Here is a 23,871-nt window from a genome sequence, read left to right on the forward strand (position 1 = left end):
TGGAGAAGAGAAGGCTGAGAGGGGATCTTAGAAATGCCTCTAAATATCTGCAGGGTGGGGGTCAGGAGGACGGGGCCAGACTCTTTCCAGTAGTGCCCAGCGACAGGACAAGGGGCAACGGGCACAAACTGAAGCAGAGGAAGCTCCAGCTGAACCCAAGGAAGAACTTCTTCCCTCTGAGGGTGACGGAGCCCTGGCCCAGGCTGCCCAGGGAGGCTGTGGAGTCTCCTTCTCTGGAGATATTCCAGCCCCGCCTGGCCGCGGTGCTGTGCAGCCTGCTCTGGGTGACCCTGCTTGGGCAGGGGGTTGGGCTGGGTGACCCACAGAGGGCCCTGCCAACCCCTGCCAGGCTGGGATTCTGTGAGCAGTTATTGCAACAAAGCTCAGACTTTAAAATAACAGTCCTTATGAAACAGCCTGGCTTGCTTCTTCGCAATGTGGCCTGGGTGGGAGCGCAGCACGCCGGAGCGACCCGGTGGGCAGGCAGCCGTGCTCGGCGCCAGGACCTCCTGCTCCCCTCCAAAGCCCACGGGCCAAAGAGACCAGAGAGAACCGCAGCTTCACAGGCAACCCAGCGGAAAGTTTTAAGCATGTTGACATGGAGACGACATCAGCTCTACCTGGATGTTACCCATCCACTCTGTATAAAGGAAAAAACCCAAACCCCAGGCCTGTCTACAGGGCCAGCCAGCGCCAGCAAGCCGCAGTGCAATCACTTCGGAAATCGCCACACTGTCCAGGTCGGCCTTACTTCGAGAGTTTTTATTTCCACTAGCTAGGCGTAAAACGTGCCAAACTTTAAATCCTAATTTTTAAAGGCTAGAAGAAACAATTAGAAACTACTTCGACTTCTAAATCAACCTTAATTTAAATAAAATACACTAACAGACAAAACACAAAATGCTGGCTTCACATTTCTGCAGTTACTTTCCCATACCTAATGGCTCTTTAAAAGGAGATCACTTAGTTAGCTCTAACAAACCGCTTTAAAAAAACACACAAGTTTCATTGTTTAATTCTTGCATTCAAGCTCCTACACCACAGAGCAAGACCAAGACCTGAAACTAGCTTCCCCCCACTTGTTGAACTATACAGCAGCTATTTAGTTTAATAATTAAAAAAAAAATTCTTTTATTAACATCCTAAATGTGCTACACAATAAAACAACCAATTAAGCTATAACACAGGTATTTACACTGCTTTTAAGACCACAACTTGCTGACAGTGGGCCTTTAGCACAAACTTGGCAATGGTCCTTCCTCAGTACAGAGTGCCAACAGGCTGCTCTGCCAAAACAGATCAGATATTTCAGGAAACCCAGGGCCAGTTCTATACTCTCGCAATCAGCTAAAACAAAGGATTTTATTCTTCTTTGAGAGGTATCATAGCCACACAAAAGGAAGGCAATAAAAGTTTACAATCGTTACCCAAACTAGCAGGAACAGGAGTAGATTACGAGTTGATCGTTGGATCTAGGCCCAGCATTCAAGAGAAGCCAACAGCAGAGCAAGGACTCGCGTCACTTGCTCGGGAGGAGAAGCTTGGGCCGCTTGCGTGGGAGAAAAGGTCAAACAAACCCGCTGGGCTGAGATAAAAGTTTTGTAGTATTGGACTCTGACCTCAGGTTTGAAACCACGCTGAAGTAGGAGCCAGTTTAAACTGACGGTTCCTTCGGTGCTGCAGAGATCCCGCAGCGGGGCTGCAGCACCCAGGCTGAGGTCGTTTGACCTTTCAGGTACTTTAAGGGCTCGAGGGTGGGTTGTGGCTGGGGGTTTTATTTGGTTTAGCAGTTTTTACTGATCTAAAGCTCTTCTCCAATGCAACCTAACTCAAGCTAAAAATGATGAATACGCAGAACCGTGCTGTTGATAACTGCTGTTTATTACAGGCCCTTACGCCTGCTGATCAGACGGCCACGTTCAGTTGATCTCCTGCCTCGAGCTCCCTAGGAGGACACAGCAGCACTCTGCAGCTGGCACAGAGGCGATGAAACCATTCCAAGTCTTCCTCTGTCCCTCTCCCCAAGACAAGAACCTGAGCTCACGCTAACCCCACGACGACTCTCCTGGAGGAACTGGAGCCGCAGGCTAGGACCGACGGCCGACACTGTACCTGCTGTTGGGAATTGTAATCGAAGAGCCCCACGGTGGCTGCGGCCGAGTCCACTGGCACTTGAGTGCCAGAATAATCGAACTGAAGAGGCTCCATGCCAACGTGCTCCATGGGATCCAGCGGGACACTCTGGGACTCGATGTTGGAGAAATCCTCCACCGGCTTGGCACCGTTACTACTCGCCAGCTGGGCTAAGCCCTCTGATCCATTCTGGTTTGGACCCAGAAGATCTACTTCACTAGCAGAGTTCTGGCAATTACCAGGTGTACGGCTACACAGAAAGAAAAGATACTCGTCACCAAGCATGTCCGTTTAATGCCACGTCACACAGCGTCGATTAACAGCAACAGACACTAGTACTCACCAGAACTGCTTGCAGATGTGATAAAGAGGAAATAAAAAAATAAAAGAAGGGACTGAAATAGTTCCCTAAATGCATTCTATAGAACTATTTACATATTTTTTAAAAAAACAAACAAAAGAAAAGAAACATAACCACACCCCAGTCTCCCTGCCTCCAAGACCTGTTACAGTACAGGTGTAAAACGCCTCAGTTTGTTTTCTCCTCCACTGAGGAGAGGGTCAGCCACAGCAAAAGAGGATTTCAGAAATGCTGAAGTTATTTTTCCATAAAGCTATTCAGTAATTTTTAACCATGTAATGCTGTGGCACTGTATCTCAGTTGAAACCTTTCTGAAGCAGCTGCCACGGTTTCCTAATTACCTAACACAAGCACCGGACTCAGGTGGGAAACGGCTCATCTCGGTGCCAGGGCCAGCCGTACACGCTGTGCCTCGCAGCGCGGTTGTTTTGCCTTTGCAGCTTTCCTACACGTCCACACGAGGCACGGCCAGCAGCCAGCAAGAAACGCAAATGCATTGATTAAACCCATAGCCACAATTTCAGAAGCGTTGAATCTCAAGAGCTACAAGGAACGAGTCCAAAGCCTCAGCTCTAACGCAGGCTGGTATATAAGTAGAGTCAACATCTTCATCAGGTATTTCCATAGGAATTCCACCCAGAGTAACTAAAAACAGGCGTGAAAACAAGACTGTAATAAACAGAACAAGTTCTGCACCAGAGGAGAGCGACCAGATGTGAGCCTCCACCTTCCCACAGTGCTACCCTGTGTACGTTGTAACACCCTTATGACACCGTTTCAATGAGTCAAAGGCTTTTTCACTACAGCACAGAAAATCTTTTAAAAGATGTTGTGTGACACTAATTAACTATTAACCAATGGAGCACGTACCTGAAGTCTTTGACATCCGCGTCGATCCCATTCTGCACAGGCAAACCATTTGTTTTATCCATCACATCCCCCTCCTCCTTCAGATCTCCTAATTTATCGCCATCAAATGTGCCCTTATTTTTCTTATCCCCTTTGTCATTCTCATCATTCTCTGCATCCCTTGGCCCCTAGGCAAAAGAGACATTATTTTAATAAGCTTAGTTTTCAGATCAATTTTACTTATATTCCGAGATGGTAACAAATAAAAGAAACATGTCACAATAAAGGAAGTCACTTGCAAACATTAGTTCTTCCAAATAAAAATGTAAAAAAGCAAAATAGTCAACCATAATTGAAGAAATAAGGGAAATAGTTCTCGCTCTTCCAAGAGAGGTTTTAGCTGTCTACTCAGTTTCTTCCATTCAGTAACTCAGAGGCTGCTTCTATATGCTCTAAAAATCCCACCCCAAAAGAATTTTAAAGAGTATTTATCCAAATCCTCTTTCTAGATGGGACTTGGGCACTTCAGAATGAACTCAGCAACTTTTCCATACAACGGTATGTACGGAAAGAGCGCGCCCTGCACCCGTGCGTCTGCGAAAGCCGCTGCCTGGGGGTCACAGCTGCGGCACCCGGCTGGCCAGGCGCGTGTGGGAGCCCCACTTTTGGGGGGCACTGCTGTGGGTGCAGAGCGAACCCCAAGCTGCGGCTCATTTAAGAGCACTCGCTCAGTCAGTAGCTCATTGGTTCATATGAGCCTAAAGCACAATTTCTGGGGAAAAAAGGAAGTGGAGGGAAAAAAAGAGAAAAAAAAAAAGGATTTTTGTTTTGTTGAGCATTTTATGAGCGGTATTACATCTGCAGCATTCCTGCCCTTCATGTCTGCATTTTATTTCACTTGGGAGAAGAATAAAGGGTGATTATGCCAGGGGCAGAGTTTTGAACAACAAAAGGGAGAGGAAAAACAACATAATTTATGATAAAAAACAGCAAGGGGCATACAAACATATTTATCAGAGACAGCTTTGGTGCTGTCACAAAGACAGACATTCAAACCCTGTCTTCCACTTCATCTGAGGGAAAAGTTCTCCGCAGATAACAGGGCTTTTGAACCCTGTATCAACTACGTTTTTCCATTCTCTCTGTTTGCAGGGGAGGGATTTCCCCCCCCATATTCAGAAAAAAAAAAAAAAAAAAAGATTGTTTTAAAAGCATTCATCTTCTGATGCTTCTTCTTAAATAAAACAAAATTGTGCTTCCTTAATATTAGAGAGCAGGCTTGGAAATGCCAATTATAAATACAAAGTTGGAGCCCAGTTCTCACCCCCCCACTGCGATATTCACCAGTGAGACCCTGCGCTGCGGAACTGACAGCCTGACCACCGGCACTGCGGAGCAGACACCTCTCTGACCCCCAGCTCGGATGACAAATTGGCTCCTTCCACTGACTGTTCATTTTTCAGAAATCATCTTTCTTAGGCTCAGGGTTCAACAAGGTTATCAGGTGCCCACTAATGAGGGACAAAAATAAGAGGATGGATGAAGGAAACCACAAATCGGCTCCCTGAAGAGATGAGCACAGCAGTCTAGCAGTAACAAACCTACTCGCTTTTATGTTTTTTGACAATTCCTGACCTAGCACTTGGCCGACGAGGTAGAGCTGAGGTGCAGCCCCTTTTTCCTCACTACAGGGATGGGGCTTGATTATGCCTCTCACCGCATCCTTAGATTCGAGGCAGCAGCAACTGCGCTGCCTTCCCCGCCCCATGAAGCGCAGTGACTAATGCCATTTCTCCGTAGGAAACGATGTGCCCTTGAAAACGTTCCCCAGCTGGAGTGGCTTTTGTAACTACGTTACGTTTCTAGCGTCATTACATGGAGCTTTTTGTTCTTAGCCAGCAACAAAGCAGCCACACGCTCATTCAGAAACCACAGGTATATCAGCATACTGACCCAACGACCAGCTTAGCGGGGGTGTTCCTGCCGGTGTGCTTACCCGCTGACCCAGGGAACGTCAGCAACCTCCACGTCCTTTGCCCCCATCTCCCACACTCCACCCCCTAAGCCAAGAGTTAAACTGCTAGCCTGCCTGTTCTGAGAAAGATAGCTAACCTAAGAGCAAGTAAAAGAAAGAAGAAACCTCTGCCTTTAGGAATGGATTAACAAACAAACAAACCAAGCAGCAAATGGAGAAAATAACATAATGGGAACTCAAATGTCAGAATCGGGCACACTTACAAATCCTCCTTTCCTTAGGCAGGAATCTCCAGGAGATGAGCTCAACACATACTCCACCATGCTAACTCCAAGTCCTCCACTCTCTGACCGTGGTGAAAGTACTGAGTTGACTTCACTATTCACATGAAACCCCTGACCAGGTCTTCTCTGAACCATAATTGGTTGGGAAACAGAGTGATCTGGAACAAAAACATGTGTAATTCTTGTAAGCAGATTCAACTATTCAAAGTAGGCAAGTCATTAAATACGTACTCTCTAGGGTCTTAATTGTACTAAGAAGTGTCAACTTTTTGACTTGGATAAAGTCCATTAGAAAAAGCAGGACGGCTTTCTCATTTTCACACTAGTAGAACCTGTAAACCTCCAAGCAATAACTACTTTTAAAGTCTAAAAGCCGTAAAATTCCAGAAATTTAAGTGTCTAAGTAAAAGTTGCAATTAAAAACCCCAAAGTTCTAGTTTTTTAGTTTCAGTAAAACTCTTGCATTAGTACAGTGAAAAAACAATCAGTCTTGGTTTGTCATTTAAAACATCATCCTACCGTTCCACCACCCTACATTTGTTTTCTTGGTCATATGAACTGCTATACCCATGTCATGATCAGAGTTTCTCTTAGCTGCTATTTTCTCAAAAAAAAGTTTATGAGAACTTTGTTTCTTCTTCCTCATCCCTGACCTCCTGCTTCAGCTTTACCATCCCCGCAGCCTGAGGGCTTGAGATCCAACCAGAACAGACTACGGACAGATGGCTCCAAGTCCTTAGGAGCTCTGCAGAAATTGCTGGCTGGGCAGCAGAAAGTGCCCCTACATCCCAGCAAGGGAAGGGAAGAAGGTCTCTGCTCCTGCCTGCTCAGACTGGCGACAGCCAGTCAAAGCTACCAGGCAGCAGATACGGTCGTTGCCAGGGGATGGTGGAAGCGACACGCAATGATATCGACACCGTGGCTTCCTCCCGCAGCAGGCACAAGCTGCCAAGAGAAGTAACTCTATTCTGTCACTGCTCCTGGCTATGCCTTCCTGCCTTCTCCCTCAAGCCAGCACAAGAATCTATGGGGCCATGAACTGGACTGGGGAGACTTTTTGGGGATAAAGCTAACAACGAAAAGAAAAAAAGCTAGTTTTAATCCAGATCGATTCCCCAGCAGCACTGCACTGCTGCATAACTACTTATGCATAACTATATCCCCAGGAGGGGAAGAAAGCAGTGGCCTGCATCAGCCAGGACTGCTACTTTTGGTGGTATTGCCTTTAAATGCTTTAAAACTACACCTCCAAGGTAGAGCAGTGAAGAGCCAAAGCCATACGGGAGGACTGCAGTGCACACTGTGGACACAGATGGAAAGGAAAATGGTTGAAGCGAAGGGCATTGTCCAGAAAGCCAGGCTTCATTAGTTCCACTGCTCATGGAACAAACCAGTCCTCTGGCCAAGGACACTTCCACACCCCACCTCCAAGCTGTGCTCCTTGCTCTGGGGCAGTGGCCTTCAGCAACTGCTCAGACCATGGCTCTTCTCTTCATTTTAGATGAGCAAAAAGGGCACCTATGACTTCCCTGACTCACTGACACCAGCGCAGGCCACGGCTCAGGAATACAGGCTGCAAGGTGCACAGGATTAATTGAGAATAAACAAAGGAAGAGATGAGACGAAGGGCTTTGACTCATGGGGATTTGTGATCAACCAGCGTAGGAGGTGACCTCCCCCAGATGGCTGCCCTGGCCTGTCTGGTGGATGCAACCAGCCCAACAGCAGATGCACCACAGGAGAAAGTCTCCTTCTGCGCTGTTGCTGTTCAGAGCCTGGCTCAGCCCTTTAATCCACCCTCGGCCTCAGTTTATGTTAATGCAGCCAGACACAAACCGGTGTTGACGCCTGGACGCAGGCGCCGCTGCGGAGCTCCACCGCGGACAGGCAAGTCAGCTGGAGGCAGCAGCTCCCCAAAATCTCCCCAGCACCCTGCCAGGCTGCGAGGTTCAGCCGATCAGATTTTGAGAAGCTTTATCCCCTTTTCACCGCCATTTTGAAATTTCAATAATAAAAAATGCCCTTAGCACTATCCCAACACCTTCAATCTAATAATGGACATTTTCAGGAAGGGAAGAAAAAACCCCACATGAGAGTGAAGTTCCTCTACATCGCATCTCCCCTGGAGCTGTAGCTCTGCGCAGTTGTTTGGAAACTGCACGAGATACTCAGCAGTGTTTAAGGAGCATATTCACTACATATAGAAAGCACAGAAAATAAAAAGTAAAAGGTTAGCATTTCAAATTCAGCACATGCACGTGTTTTTTTTTGTGATTTAACTAAAACCAACCTGAACACTCTCCCCATAATTTTAAAATAAGGGACAGTCTCTGATCCAAGAACAAAATTCTTGGCAGATAAACTTCAACACTACTAATTCAAAACATCACTTTTTTCTTCTTTTTTTACATTGAATGTTGTTGGTTTTTGGTCGTTTGGTTTAGTATTTAAAAAATTGTGGGGCTGTTTTTGTCTTTTACGAACCTTGTTCTTTTTGTCCAAACTTGAAGTAACCCATCCCACGGCAGGAAATACATCAGAAAGTTTAAACTGAAATTTTAATGGCAATCTAAAATTTTTAGACAGATAAACATAAGGGTACACATGTTCACATTAGACAATCTTTTTATAACTATGGATATCTTTTAATGCTATCACAAAGCAGTGTGGGTTTTTCTGTGAGTTTTCTATTATGTAAAACAGATGTTTTTAAAAATTTTTTAAAAGCTGTGTCATCCAGACTGGCCAGCAATTTTAAGTAGATGAGTTGCACATTTCTGTATTCAACCCCAACTAAATTAAGTAAATAATTGAGCTACCTGATGTTCCCCAAGCACTGTCTCTCCACTGATCTCCCAGAAATATCCCTTTTGGTCCATCTTTGCTGGAATCATCAGATTCCCAAAACTTTTTACCCGGCAACAGCTGCTGCAATTAAAAAAAAAAAACAAAAAACAAAAAACAAAGCATGATTAAAATAAGTATAAAATGCAAACATAAACCATAAGCGTCTCCCTTCTGAACATGAATCAATCATTAAACACAAACCGATACATGCTTTATAATCAAAATATTTATACACTCCTAGGGTGAAAGCCATACAGCCACTGAGATAATGACTCAGTCTCAGCAATCCTCTTACATTCTTAAACGCTTTACGAACCCCACACACGTAAGCACACGCATACAATTTCCATTCTCCAGCCTCTCCGCATGAGAGCTACTCGCAAGAAAAATATCAGCAGGAAAAACTGTGCTGATCAGAACGTTCTCACGACTTCCACCTGCGCTGTGAGGAGACCCCCAAAACTGCCCAGCGTTTCCAGCACAAAACCTTGCCCTCAGATACCGCGGTTCTGACGCCGGCAGGGACAGCAGAGCTCGAGAGGTGCCAAGAGCTCTCATTTCTCACTTCTTTAATGACTGCTGAGGACTCTCCATGCTATGAAGGTTATTTGTAAACACTAATAAGAGTGAACAGTTCTGGGCCACCGCCCCGGCCACGCATGCATTGCTCCTACTGGATGACAAGCAAAGGTTCTGCACTTATGGAGAGCGAGACAGAAAGACATCCTTGGCTTGAACGAACCCAAGGAAGCTTGTTCTGAAGTTCGTAAGATGGCAGTAGGAACACTGTGCCCTGTTCAGCAGCCGTAGTTTGAAAATACCAGCTTCACCGCGGAACCACCTGCCGTGCGGCACCTACACACGGCAAGGGGAATTTCCAGCCCTGCGTAAGCGTCTGAGATGTCATGCACACAATCTTCAAATTAAACCTTCTGGCTGAATGAGATGTATGCAATTCAGACAGGAAACAACAGTACCTTCGTAGCAAATTAACAAAATAAATGAGCCTTGCCTGCTGAAGTTGGAATAAACCTAAAGGAACTGAGAGATTAACAAGTGCTTGCATCTGTTGGAAATTCCCACAGAACAAACGAGAATCATCAGACCAGTAGATGCCTTCTGCATGTGAGCAGGGCTGATCACTCTACACTCCAGCAGCAGACGGGCAAATTTAAGGCTATGGCGTAACAGAGTAAATCTGCTGCTGTATGAAGATGAAGCACAGATTATTTACGCGCTCCCAGCTTGCAGAGTACTCTGGTTTGAGACAGACGATCAGAAAAGTTGTGCTCACTGTTTACTTTTTAACTTCAGGAAGATCTGTTTACTCAGAAATGTCTTGCAAAGCAGGTCTGTAGGTACAAGATGGCTCAGATTTGGATAACTGGACAGATTACACAGAGGACAGGCAGTATAATGAAAGCAACACCAAATTCACCCCGCACCTGAAAAGCAGAATTCCTTCCAAACTCTTTAACCAAAAAAAAAAAAACCAAACAAACCCCACCACAGACAAGAGAGCAATTACATTTAGCTACTTAACTAACACAATTGCTCTTGACTAAAAGTAACCCTGCTTTTGCGCCGATCAGTAGAGAATAAGATCAACCCACCACTTAAACACGGCAGTCAGTTACAAGGGAAAATAAATAAATAAATGCAATCCCTTTGGGAAAAAAGCTTGTACAGGCACAAGATGGAGGGCGGGCACAGCGTCGGAGCGGAGGCACCGCTGCTTCAGGGGCTCCCCGTCAAGCCTCAAGCTGCACACAGACGCGCAGTTTTACAGTCGGACCTGATGATCTCGGAGGTCTCTTCCAACCTTAGTGATCCTACGATGATTCCACAGCAGCAGAAACACGCTCCCAGTGCCTCGGCTCACGGCTGCTGCCAACCGCCAGCCCTGAGCAAGAGCTGGTGCGGGGGCACTTGCCAGCTGAAGTGCAACCTCTCTGCACACACCTGGGTGTTGTCTGTACAAGCACACAGGAATGGAAAACAAAGCAATCCTCACCCACCGGGGTCGAATCAACATCTCAGACTAACACAGAACAGGTCAAATTTGAGGACGACATGTGTCAGTAACGCTCCTCTTGTGCCAGGCACACCAGGAGCTCCAGCACGAGGTCACCACTTCTGAACCAGCCGAGATCCTCCCACAAGGCCGGAGACACCACGCACACGTGTCTGGGTGTGCTGTCTGCTGCCACAGCGCTCAGCAGGACTTATTTACGGGTGAATGTTGCTCAATTCAATCACAGTTTTTCTTTCACTGAAAGCATACACGTGTGTAACTTACTCCTCCCTAACCTCCTCCTCCAACTCGCAGTAGGCTTCCTCCTACTGATTCAAAAGCAAAAATCTCCAGATTGGTTTTCAAGTTCAGGATGAGGTAAGCTCGTTTGCCTTCTACGCCTGAGCACAACGCAGTGTACCCCCAAGGCTGGAGCACACCAACCCCACCCGGACACAGGGGCTCCGGCACCCGGGCTGTCCCCGGAGCAGGTGACAGAGCTGCACAGACAGCGTCAGGGACACGCAGGACTTGCCCCCACCCGGCTCTGCAGCACTCAGTATGGAGCCAGCGTCTAGAATCCCAGAATGGCTTGGGTTGGAAGGCTCCTTCACAGCTCATCTAACCCCCCCGCTGCCATGAGCACGGGCATCTTTTCAGCATCCTTCAGGCTGCTCCAAGCCCCGTCCAGCCTGGCCTTGAACCCTTCCAGGGAGGGGACACCCACGGCTTCTCTGGGCAACCTGTGCCAGGGCCTCACCACCCTCACTGTAAAGGAATTCTTCCTTGTGTCCAAGCAGTCTCTCCTTCCTCTCCCTACAGCAAAATATTTGTTCATAACACTGGCTTTGAGTATCAGAACTTTTCAGTACAGAAACAGCAGACTTTTGCTGTCCTCAGTTCTCCAATATTTGGCACACCATCCACGCCCACAAACTCCGTGTCTTGCACACCGTCTGTCCAAACAAGACCACTGAATTGCCTGTTCTCTCTACGAGGTACCCCACTCTAGTTTCAACCTTTTTCAGCAGAAAGTCATTTCCACCCAACCTCTCAACAAGGTTAAAATTTGAGGAAAGCATTTTAATCGAAGTGCTAAGCTACCTCTGGGTTTTAATCGGCTTCTTCCTACTGAGAGGACAAGACTGAACTTGTCCTTTTAACTCTCAAACCACTGAGCAGAAAGACCAGTGTTTTCCCCAGCTGCTCCTTCTTTGCCCCCAGCAGCAGAAACACCACGAGATACCGGCACGTCACACACTTTAGAAATGTGTCAGTGACTTGAGGATTTCTCACTGCATCGGAAACGCAGCGCAGGACTGCTCGTGATTCTCTCAACTGAACGACAAAAGCAGGGAAACTTGCACCACGCTCTGCTTTTGTGTAATCCAAAAATAACCCCAGGCAGCTGTGAGGACAAGCGACTGCCACAGACTAACCTGTCCCTCCATCTGCACCGTGGGTGATGTTAAGGGGGTGAAAGCCAAGGCAGTGCTCTCTGTTATTTATAAACATAAACACATATCAGGTGGGTTACATTTTTTTTTAAGCTTCTGTCATCCCCATATTTCTCAAAATGCAGCTTTTTCACTCCTGCTGCTGCCAGCCCAGCAAAAATAACTACTCTCCTCCTCATTCCATTTTAAAGAATTTTGAAGGAGAAAGCGATATGGACCAATTAAACTTTTAGCTGCAACTAAACACTCCTTACTTCCTTTGACAATGTAAGGACACAATCTGATCCGCAGCCATACCTCAAAAAGGATGCAAAGGGGCACAGGCTGGCAGAAAGGAGACAGGAAAGAATGTGCAGCATGGAGTATTTTCTTTTCAAGAATGAGTAATCTCTAGTTTACAAGAAAATTAAACTCCTCTCATAAGCTCCTGAGTTTCCAAAATGTTAATAAGTTTTCCTGATATACACAAGAAAGCAATGGTGAATTCTAAACTTAGGAAATTTATTTCTGCTTTAAGGTGAAAGGCAAAATGGGACTTCAGCAAAAAATCAAGTATTATGCAAACCTAAGAGGAAATCTGTGTCTGTAAACCAGCACAGAAAAACGCAACAGGGAGCCCAGCAACTGCCTGGCAAGGGCAGCCACAGCAACAGGTAATCCCAACACTTTCAAAGCAATCCCAAAATCCAAAGCAAACACGCACAAAGGTTCGGTGGTTGCTCCTCCCGAGGAAGTCCGCTGCAGGTAACTCAGCTCAGCCTCCCTCCTTGGCGTTAACACTCCGAGGTACTCGCTTTCTCACGGGATGTGAACAGTGGCAACTAAATGAGGTTTCTCCTTTCTATCGTCTTAAAATTTGCGACACCTTTCCAAATCAGCCGCTCCAGCAGAGTTCAGCAGAGCAAGGCCAAGCTCCGACAGCACTCGGTGCCTTCAGCGGCGACCCCCGGCGCAGGTATTTTCCCCGGGGGGGCCCCCTCAAAGCCCTCTGCAGAAGGAGCCATCTCTTGCCGGTCCATGCTGCACACTGGCCAGAGCCCTCGCAAACGCGGCTGCTGAGGGGGCTCGAGGAGCTCAGGGGAGCTGCCAGAACAAGAACACCTCACACCAGCATCGCCAACACAGGCGTGCCGCGGCTCACAAAACACTGCCACATCTCAATTCTAACAAAATTACACGCTGAAGATGTGGAAAGGGACATCCACAGACGCAAGGCAGTGGGCCCGGGCACGCTGCATATACAGCTGCACAAACCAGGAGTCCGCTCCTAACTGAAAAATAATGAAAATGAACACTGCATATGAATACGCGCTGGTAAACCCCAGCAACAAGCTGCGTTATGCAGCGGAATATACAGAGCAAGCTTTTCTTTGTATTCTGGTTGCTCATTTCAAGGCATTTTTCAATTTTCCTGACCATACAAACTGATTCGCCACCACAAAAAGGCAGCAAGCCCAGGCTCACTCAGCCCTTTGCTGTTTCCCCTACCCCCTACCCCCTTCTCAAGGGCCAAACGCAGCCGCTCACCGAGCTCCTGCAGACCTGCACCCAAACACCTTCCTGTGGTCTTCCAGTGAATCACAGACAAGGAGCAGAAAAAACTCTAATGCTCACTATCTCGTGCACACTCACCCCCTCACTGCACAAACAACTACAACTCCGTATCCTACAGCTTAATCTTTTTGCCCCAGCAGCATACAGTTTCCAACTGGAAGCTCTGCACCACGAGCAGAAAAAACCAGAATACAAACGTTTATTTTACATAGAGATTCTGGATGTATTGACAGATATTGGTGAGAAACAAAAGGCAACGGTAACAGATGGCAATGGGGGTCCTGGTTCTGTCAAGCACTGCTCCAACCAAAACTCGAGGTTCAGCACGCAGTCATCATCTGTACTGAATTATGCACCAGGCCTCCAAGCCCACGAATTTTTCCTCGGGGAAAGTTGTCAGTTGCAACGGGAAAAAAAAAAAAAATCCAACAAGATTATTTTAAGTGAGTATCATCCACTTCTTCAGGTTGGAAATTAGGAAAGAACATGTAGCAGTTCAGAACTAGAGTAGTTTATTTGTTCCTCCGTTTTTATTAAAATTGACCCTATCTGGTATAAATAATCCTTCTAAGCCCTCTTACAGGGGACTTACAGCGTCAGGCCAATATTCAATTTAGCAGAGGGGAGGGGACAAACTTACACATCAACAAAAGCAATTCCACGACCAGCAAGTACAGAGCCTGTGCATACAGATCCCACTGAGATGGGATTACGAATTAGACAAATTAAGTAAACTGATCCCCATCAGACAAGGCAAATATTAAGATAAAAGCAGCCATCTGTGCAGTTGGGGAACTCAGTTTATCTGCAGCAACAGGCAGGAGAAGGCAGAGCGTGTATTCACAAGCCACATTTGGGCAGCGCTGCAGGTTTACAAACACTCCGATGTTATCTACCCTAACAAACCACTGCCATCTAACCTACAACCACGACCGGGAGGCTGGGCACACGACAAGCAATCCGCGCTGCAGTGCCGCAAGGACAGCTTTGCTCTCCCGTCCCAAAGAACCGGCAAGCTTTCTGCTGGCTCAGGGAGCTAAACTGGCTCGTAGGAGGGGCTGAGAGCACAAAAAAAAGGGACAAGGTCTCCTCTTGCCAGGAGGGCAAGCCGTTAAGCAGTCCAGCTGCCCATCGCCGGCCCCTGCGGAGCTGCCAGCAGCCGCCCAACCGTCCCCGGCAGCTCCTGCCCCGGTGCTGGTGCTCGCAGCCCCGGCGCGGAGCCATCCCGGCGCGGAGCCATCCCGGCGCGGATCATCCCGCTGCAGAAACACGGCTTCAGCCCGCCCGTTTCTGATGCTGCTAGCACTAGATAAACTGAAGGGAAAAAAAACCCTCAACTGAACAGAAACATTATTCAAAACTGTCAATACTCCCCAGCCCAGCTGCCAATGAATCATAAACTTATGAGAACAGAGTAAAGGCATCATTAGCAGGGAAAGCAGAGTCACGTGAGGGTTTTTTTAGGGGTTTAGGGGTTTTTTTGCTTGTTTTTTTGTTTGGTAGGGTTTTTTTTGCCCCCCCCCCCCCTTTTTTTTTCTCTAAACCAGATACAAGAAGGTCTAGGCCCAGTGCCACAACCACCCTGCTTAAAAAAAAGCGCTGATCACTGGAGAGGCAGAGGCTTATCTAGGACACAGCCAACTGCCTCAAGGGGACACAAACACGGACGTGGTGAGCCACCCAGCCCTCCAGCCCTCGCTGTTGAAGGGCTCTGCCACAGCGAACCACGGGGGCTGCAGGAGTTTCGCTGTTTGGCCAGAGTCAGACCTCCCCTAGGCTCCAGCACTAAAACCTGCCGGGCACAGCAGCAGAGAGCAACAATTAAATGCTCGTCAGATGAAGTGGCAAATAGCTCTTCTCAGCATTTCTTTTGAAGTGTAGGGTGAGATTCACTGTTCGCCCTGGTATTCATACTTCAAAATTTTTAGTCCAATTCCTTTCATTTTTGAAGTTAAATACCTGCCAGTTGCCTAATGTCTTTCTGGTCCCATCCTCCTCCCACCCTCCTGGATTAAGTTACTCACCCAGCTGCTCTTTTATTCTAGACGCAGGCTTATCTCGCAGCTTAACCTGCCACCAAATCTCGCATGCTGCCGCGGTTCGAAATGCACGTAACGCACTGACGACAAAGACAACCACCACCTCGCAGCCCCCCTGCACTGGCCGCTATCCCCAAAAAGACACTGCACGAATATTCAGTGCTGCAAAGCTACAGATAAATGGGATTTAAGCAAAGAAAAGCAGATATCCCGCTCCCCTGTCTTGAAGGCCGGAAAAGAAAGAGCAGTTGCACAGCTGACGTTGAGCCTCAGGTAAGCAGCACTGCTGTGCGACCACAGCCCTCAGCAGAGAGCACCAGCTCCACGGACACATCTTCTGCCTACGGGCTAAAGCAGCAACGCCGACCGGCCCCGACGGGCGACTTCCTTCACCGGTTGCTATACACCATGGCTTTTTATTACTTCCCAGTTCAACGTCCGCTGACAAGGGGAGCTTGGTACAAAACTGGCAAAGATTTCATTACACTTCTGTGGCTTGTAGCAAGGCTCCAAGATGCCTTCCTTCGTTACAGCTAACGACTTGGACAAAGGGCTAAAAAAAGGAGGGAAACAGATACCCCTTTTAGAAGGCTGCTTTCAACATTATCGACCGTGCTCACTATCACTGGCCCAAATCTTTTCCATTTTAGAGCGGAGCAACGGGGATTCTGTGGCTTTTCTTTTCAGTCTCACACTGGAGACAGTATTGCACTTCCACTCGCACAGAAATTCAGGGGGGCATGAGGCTGGCTGCATGGGGGAAGGGGAGATTTTAAAGACGGAAACAGCCACAGTGCAGATGAAAGCCACAGGGTTTTTTTAAACTGTTCTTAATTTCCCCAGATTAGGATATCTGTTCATCACCAAAAGTTATCTATCCTGCTCTCAAAATCTAGATAAGACATTTAATTGTTTGACAGTGCCCTTCAAAAAAAAGCTCTGACGCTTCAGAGGCACTATCTCCTTAAATCACTACAATTATGATGGTGTTGCTTACTAAGAAGCAAGAAAACCAGAAGATAAAAATATACACTAAATGCGTAAACACTCTTCTCCTCATCGTTCTCCGCCAGGTTTTTCACTATCAACTCCATATATGAGCTTATTGACACCTGAAGACACAAAATCAAGAAATACAAATCAAATTTGCTCTTTTTCTCATTTATTTCAAACTTAATTTTTTTCTTAGTACACTTTCTCCACGAGTTTCCTTCACATTCCAGGAGCTGGAGGAGGAGAGGAAGCCATCACTGCCTTGCTAAGCCACCTAAACAACAGACAGGGCACGCTGCACAAAATCAAAGCCCAGAGTTGAAGAACCCGGTCTTGAAAGCCAATACGCATATCCTGCGGGGATCTTGGTTTACACAGCTCCTTAAACCGGCCAGCTGGATGTATGTTGAAATAGGAAGCACAGAGAAAATTCAATGGATAAAGAAAGGAAACTGTGGGACTGAGGGAGAAGAGAAACAAGAAATAGTGTCTTAGCTTAAGAGAAGGGTGAGATGTCCCCTTTCCTGGAAAAGCACGCACACCGGGGCAGGCGGAGAAGCCCGGTGACAAAGGGATGCCATCCCCAAAACGCTCTTCATCACAGTTACAAGAAGAAGGGGGGGAGGGAAGGCGAGTCATCGTTGGAAGGCAAACCTCACATCCTCCAAAAAACCAAACCCAAATTCACTTCTCTCAAGAAATGACCAAATAAACTAAGAGTTGGTCAAAATCAGCATATCTAGGAATGCCTTCAGGCATTCAAGCTAACATGATTTAACGCCACGTTAAGTACAAGTGCTGTACTTACTCTTAACAGGCTTTCAACGAGCCTGTATGCTCTATATCTGAAAATGAATGTCTTGCCCAAGTGGGGTGTTAAAAAAATAATATTCACAGAACATTCACACCCCCGTCATTCCACTGGCATGCTTCATATGGAGGCACATCAGCTGTTATTCAGCGGCTTTAGATGGATTTTTAATGTCATGTCTTGTCCTTTGTAAACCACTTTCATCTGCTCTTAGTCAATAGTCTCAATCAATATAGGCTAATATAACCTAGAGAAACAGAGATTTTCCTATCAAGTATTGTCAAATTAAAATGCAACTCAGTATTACAATCTTCCAGAGAAGGAAGGAGAGGAGAGAAGCTAAGCTGCAATCACCCTGAGGTCTTTCACCTGAGAGAAGGCATCTTCTTATGAATCCTACCAGGTAACAGTCCTGGTTTGCTGTCTTCTCTAAACAGTAATTTTGGGGTTCTGTGGATTTGCCCTCCACCCAGCTCATAAACTAGGTAACAGAGATAGGATGGACTAAACGTGAAGACAATAAACTCGCCTGAACTTGACAGACAGGAACACAAAATGGAAGCCTCTCCAGAACAACAGAGCTACACCAAGCTGTCCTGCTGTTCATTAATACCCTCCTACAAGACGCGATTTTTTCATCTCTGTTCTTCCACGAGCCTCTAAAGGGACTGACTGCAAAGCAAAAGTGAACAGGGCAGGGAACAGGAGCATTTACAGACAACTTTCAGGAACCTAACACAGCCAACTACAGTAATTTGTTATTCTTTCAAGTCACCCTAAAAATAGGTAAATTCTCTCTTCTCCGAGAAAACCAATGGCCATCTCCCCCAAATCTGCCACCTCTTCACTGCGCTGTGAGATTAAAATAACTCTCACTGGGTGTCCACAGAGTTAGAACTGAAGGGCCCATTATCTGACAGCTCCCTGCTCAGTCCTTTGACCTGTCCGAAGCACCTCTCGCTCCTGCAGCCCTTGATTACGTTGCCCAGCTACTTTAAACGTTAAACACAGTCCTGTGCTTTGTGACAAGAGCCAAAAGGTGGCCAGGAGTGGAAACAGGGCAGCAGACAACGGCAGACAACTAAACCCACAACATTGTGGGGTCTGAGATCACTGGATCCCAAAATAAACACGCTACAAGTATTCTGACACTTGTCACAAGACATATTTCTAACTGTTCTTTTACAACCACCATTTTGCTGTTTGATGATACAACAGGTGGAGGGCTTAGCTGTTCCTCCTACTAAGATGTATTCCAGCCTGACAGGTTTTTATTCTGTTAAAGCACACGCACACACACACACAAGCTTCACAGTCATAACGAAGACCTCTCAACTTCAGAATCATTCCAGTAGCCTCAAAAACTGATATTTATTTTCGCCTCCCCCCAAAACACACAGATTTTTTTTCTACAGGCCTTTCACTTACCTCTCCCATAGCCCGTCCTTCCAGAGCAAGCGCTTGAAAATCATGGTTCAGTTCATCCATGGAACGCACCTAGTTATAGATAGGTAAGAAAAATCCATGAGGAAACGCCTGTATTTGATTGGGTTTTTTTAACGACAACCATAGTTTATAGCAATTTGTCTGATACAGACTCAGAGCTACATTCCATATTACAGCACATAACAAGGTTATTGAGCTCCAAAGGATGACTTACCTTTACTACTCCCAGTAGCTACACTGCTTACAGTCAGATTTACATGCGCAAACAAAGGCAAAACTAGAAATTACTTTTAAAACACACAAAGTCCAATACAACTGCCTTTGCTAAGTGCATTGCACAGACTAATATTTCACGGTGAACTGCATGGTTTCAAGCAAGGGAGTCATCAGCATCATTTCTTTTCAGGTGAAAATCAAGTAAAGACTCGTATAAAACAGGCAGATTTATATTCAAGTTATATCGATATGAAAAAAGTAACAGTATAAAAAAAAAGCAAATCAAATGAAATAACACCATTTGAAATGGGGGCAGGAGATGAAGAAAGGAGAACAAGCAATGCCTTAAAATCAGTTCCCTGTTTTAGTTACTATACCCACAGCAATGGCTCAAAGTGGAAATCCAGAAGCACAAACCAGGGTGCAAAACACCTCAAGAAAACCCCTGACGGGGGATGGCCCTTTCCCTCGTTGTGGAGGGGCTGCTGGTGTGTGGCAGGGCAGCCACGCAGCTCCATGGCCACGCTAGGGTCCCCGAGACTTGCCAGCTAAGGCAGGGCAACAGCGGGCAGAGACGCAGGGCAGAGCTCAGGCGCAAGGGGACGGCCCCAGGAGGTGTGACACTGCCCTCCCTCACCCAGAGGACTTGCAACTCTACATTTACTTGGGGAGCTGTGCCGTTGTCTGTTTCTGCTTCAGATCACGATTCGATGAAAACTGATTCAATTAGAACAGAAAAAAAACCCAGCAACTTAGAACTGTTAGCTACATAAGTCGGATATGTTGAAAATGCAAGAAAACACTACTTCTGATTTTCATTTCCAAACCTCACCCAGGCAAGCCCCTACAGACACAGCCACTGAGCACACGTGCAGAAGCAACGCAAAAACCCAACTACGGACTTGAGGACAAAGCACAGAAGCTCAGCCACGTGCTAGGATTCAGGTTAAATTGTTGCTCTCCTTGGATAACATACCTGTATCAAAGCAGCACTTGCTACAACAGCCACAAACACGTATGATGGCACACAAACAATACTACACGCCTCCTCCTCAATGTTTACATAACCCTGCAACCCAACAGATCCGATACACCTTTCTGCTAGAGCAGGGGTAATAGTTTATAAACCACAAATGAGCCATCCACACACTGTTCACCGCAGCCCTTCCCAGGCTCTCTGCTGAAGACTGACACGCAATGTTTAGTCGTGTCACCACCTAAGACATAGCAGGTGATTTGGACGCAGCCTCCTCTAGGCCAAGGGAATCCTGGAATCATAAAATGGTTTGGGTTGGAAGGGACCTTATAGATCATCTGGTTCCAACCCCCCTGCCATGGGCAGGGACATCTTCCACCAGCCCAGGGTGCTCCCAGCCCCATCCAGCCTGGCCTTGGGCACTGCCAGGGAGGGGGCAGCCACAGCTTCTCTGGGCAGCCTGGGCCAGGGCCTCACCACCCTCAGAGTAAAGAATTTCTTCCTTCTATCCAGTCTAAACCTACTCTCTTTCAGCTTGAAGCCATCCCCCCTTGTCCTATCCGTCCATGCCCCTTGTAAAAAGTCCCTCTCCAGCTTTCTTGTAGGCCACTTTCAGGTACTGGCAGCTGCTCCAAGGTCTCCCTGGAGCCTTCTCTTCTCCAGGCTGAACAGCCCCAGCTCTCCCAGCCTCTCCTCAGAGGAGGGGTGCTCCAGCCCTTGGATCACCCAGTAATACCTGGTGGGTGATTTATAGGACAAAAACCGAACAACTGGTTTAGATGCTAATGCACCGCTCTGCCAGTGACCAGTGCTGTAAGCAGTCACACCCTGCTCACCGACCCCCAGCCTGACTTCTGACACTCCTGCCACTACTGCCAGCAGAACCAAGTCAAGACTTTGTTGTGATTATGCTTTATTTCCATTCTAATACAAGATCCAACAGAATTCATCCAAGAATATCACACGTAGGGAAAGCACCACCGATAACCTCCAGAAGTCTCCTCCAGCCTGAATTCTTCTACTATTCTACCACAACACTACTTTGCAAAAGATTAGTAACACCTTGTTAAATCATCTAATACATATTTATGTAGTTTGCAAATCCTCAGTGGCCAGCCACTTGGAATCACAGTTTAAAAATAAGGTATCCTCTTATTACTATATCTCAGCTCAAAGTTATTTTCAGTTATGCCTCAGTCTTGGCACCTTCTGCGGTGACGCTTATCACATCAACCATGAACACAGAGAGTGAAAACAGGACTCCACCTTCCAGACACTACAGCACCGGGCAACACCAAAGACTTCCCTTCACTCTCGACTTCATCACTGATCTGCCAGCTACGACACCTCAGCTGCCTCATGTGAGACAGAACAAGCTCAAATTCTTCCGTGAAGCATTTCAAGCTGAACTCATGGAAAGTGCTGCAACCCCCAGGCATGCTAAGCCACAAAAGCTGAACAGCAGCAAAATATTATTTCAATGAGACATCTGAGGAATGGAGAAGCTATACAGAGAGACTGAGTAGGTGATGTTCATTCCTCTCACTGCTAAGGCAATGTCCCAGCAAACCACAGCCGCAGCCGCAGCGGCGCTGACCCAGGGCCTGCAGTGCTGTGGAAGGCGCTAGTGGGGAAACGGGGGCTGCTCAGTGCGTGGCCCCCAGCTTCGCCAAAGCAAATGAACTCCCCAAGGTGGATGTTGTGCTGTGGGAACCTCAAAATAAAGCTGCTAGAAAGATGTAATTATTGCGTTCCTAGCATAAATCAAAAGGATATTAAGAGACATATGTATTTGGTTTTGGCTGTATCCCAGCCCCACCAGCTCCCCGCTGCCAAGCTGAGCTCCCCTCACAGCTTCAGTCGCACCAACAGCCGGTGAAAGCCCTGCACAGCACACACGCAGCTTCCCAACAGGAACAAACTCCACTTCTCAGCCCCTCTCTTGCCCTTCTTTGTGATACTTTGGCACGCTACACAGCCATGCTTACTCCAGCAAACAGTTTTAAAAATGCTAGAATCATACATTTTATTTGTTCACATTAGATGCAAGAACAGTTTCACAGATGTCTTGTTCAAGCATTTTTCTTGAGTAGAAAAACATGTTATCATCTTGTTAAATCAATTACAGCAGCACAAATATGTGATTTACATCCACATCTGAAGCCGTGCTCCCATGCTGGTAGCCTGAATTCTTGGTGCAGAAGCTAGAGCTGGTGTAACTGAAAACGCCATCATCTCCAACGTGGTCAGAGCCTTCAACGCAAGTTCATGATCCTCTGCCAGAAACCACAACAATTTGGCAATTCCTGTTTCTTTCTGAGCTACAGTCCAGTAAGCATACACAGCACTCCTCAGCGTCGACCATCTGTCCCTTTCCAAGGTGGAGAAGCGTGCTTGTCTTCAAACACCACCACGATAGCTGATTACTACAGAGGCGACACAGACGATCAAGACAAAAAGAGTGGTAAAGGGCAAAAAGTGGGATAAACATGAAAGCAAAGTGCACTCCTGTTGTTTCATACCTGGCTGGTTTAATTGCACACCTAACAGAGTGCTATTATTTTCACTCCTCTCTTAAAGGTCTGAAGGAAGCTGTCCTTCAAACATGTCTTGGATTGCAAATTGCCATCCCAACCTCCCTGTTCAATGACAGGCAATAGCAACAGGCTGCCTCCATCTCCTTCCCAAATACACTTCACCCCAGTTACTACCAAAAGCAGAAAAAAATAATATTGGCTTCTCTATCTGCTATCAGAGGGCAGGTAACGGGAAGAAATTATTCATTACAGATATTGAAGTCGCACCCCTAGCCATCTCTCCTTCATCAGTCTTAACAATTCTGGATAAAAACACGCTCAAACTGTATACAGTCACCGGTTTTGAGGCCCTTTCTCTCATTCACATAGTTCCTTTATCTCCACTGATCCTTGTATCTATCTGTTTGCAACACAGGCTAGTTTATTCTTCAGTTTTCAAAGACTGCACCCAAAAGGTCCTCTTCTCATTTCCCCATGTCTATAATATTAAATGGCAACACCCCTTCACCTCATTTTCTTAAATGGTATGCACAAATGTCACGGAGCTCCTTCATTTCCCTTTGAAAGAAGAACAAATACCTCTGAAACAGCAAAACTTAACGCCAAAGTCATGACTTCCGACAGCTTAGTATTCCAGAAGGCAGGCAATACACTGAAATGGTGATTAAACGCTATAGATGATGTACCACCTCACCAGGATCTATTCCCATTAACTACCACTGACCTCTAACGAACACAGACACGTCGGATGGGGCAAACACTAGAAACAAGGAGGTCCACAGAGAAAGAACTTCTTCACAGATGAGCGCTAATGTCAACGAGATTTGATTACTATGAAATCTGGTCCACCACTGAACCCAGTTTTGAAAGAAATCCAGAAGACAACGCTAAGACAAATTGGCTGTCCAAGGAAGCGATGCCCTGACATCTGGATACGACATGACAACCTGGTTCCTCGGAGGAAGAAGTGGTCTCGAGAAGCATCAGGAACCACACGGAGAGGTCAGCCGAGTCCCAATTGCTTCACCAGCGATCCAACAAACCCCGACTCCCGCTCCCAGGCAGCAGCACCCCTCAGCTGCAGCCCCATTCCAGCAAAGCGCCTGTCCTCACCAACCGCCACGCACAGACCTCCCCACCTTGCTGTCAACAGCCCTCCTCCTTTCGGAGCAGGCAAAAAAGCAGCGGGCTTGCTTCCGGAGCCTCCTTCACCAAACTGCGGCTCTGTACATCAGTAACGCTGCTACTGAACGAGCACTACAAGGCAATCTCATGGCACAGGAACAGGCCTCCCCTTCACACCAAATGCTGTGTGCGCACTCAGGAATTCTGTAAATCTCACCGAAATTAATGAGAATCTCATTCAAGAAGAGTAATTT

The 23,871-nt window shown here is 46.8% G+C and overlaps 1 protein-coding gene across 7 annotated transcripts in view; it reads right to left on the reverse strand.

Annotated features, from left to right (window-relative positions):
* PUM1 (pumilio RNA binding family member 1) overlaps positions 1-23,871 on the reverse strand; it is a 77,784-nt gene that overhangs the window by 39,465 nt on the left and 14,448 nt on the right. For 5 of the 7 annotated variants that reach the window (XM_075437690.1, XM_075437688.1, XM_075437687.1 and 2 more), the window contains exons 3-7: positions 18,746-18,814; positions 8,422-8,530; positions 5,582-5,760; positions 3,365-3,531; positions 2,113-2,383 (exon numbers count right to left, since the gene is read on the reverse strand). In XM_075437690.1, the coding sequence (XP_075293805.1) occupies positions 2,113-2,383; positions 3,365-3,531; positions 5,582-5,760; positions 8,422-8,530; positions 18,746-18,814 (795 nt within the window). The remainder of the gene's footprint in view (positions 1-2,112; positions 2,384-3,364; positions 3,532-5,581; positions 5,761-8,421; positions 8,531-18,745; positions 18,815-23,871) is intronic. The other 2 variants (XM_075437691.1, XM_075437686.1) reach the window with 1 other exon arrangement.

Source organism: Opisthocomus hoazin, chromosome 17, assembly GCF_030867145.1.
Source record: "Opisthocomus hoazin isolate bOpiHoa1 chromosome 17, bOpiHoa1.hap1, whole genome shotgun sequence".
Taxonomy (NCBI): Eukaryota; Metazoa; Chordata; class Aves; order Opisthocomiformes; family Opisthocomidae; genus Opisthocomus; species Opisthocomus hoazin.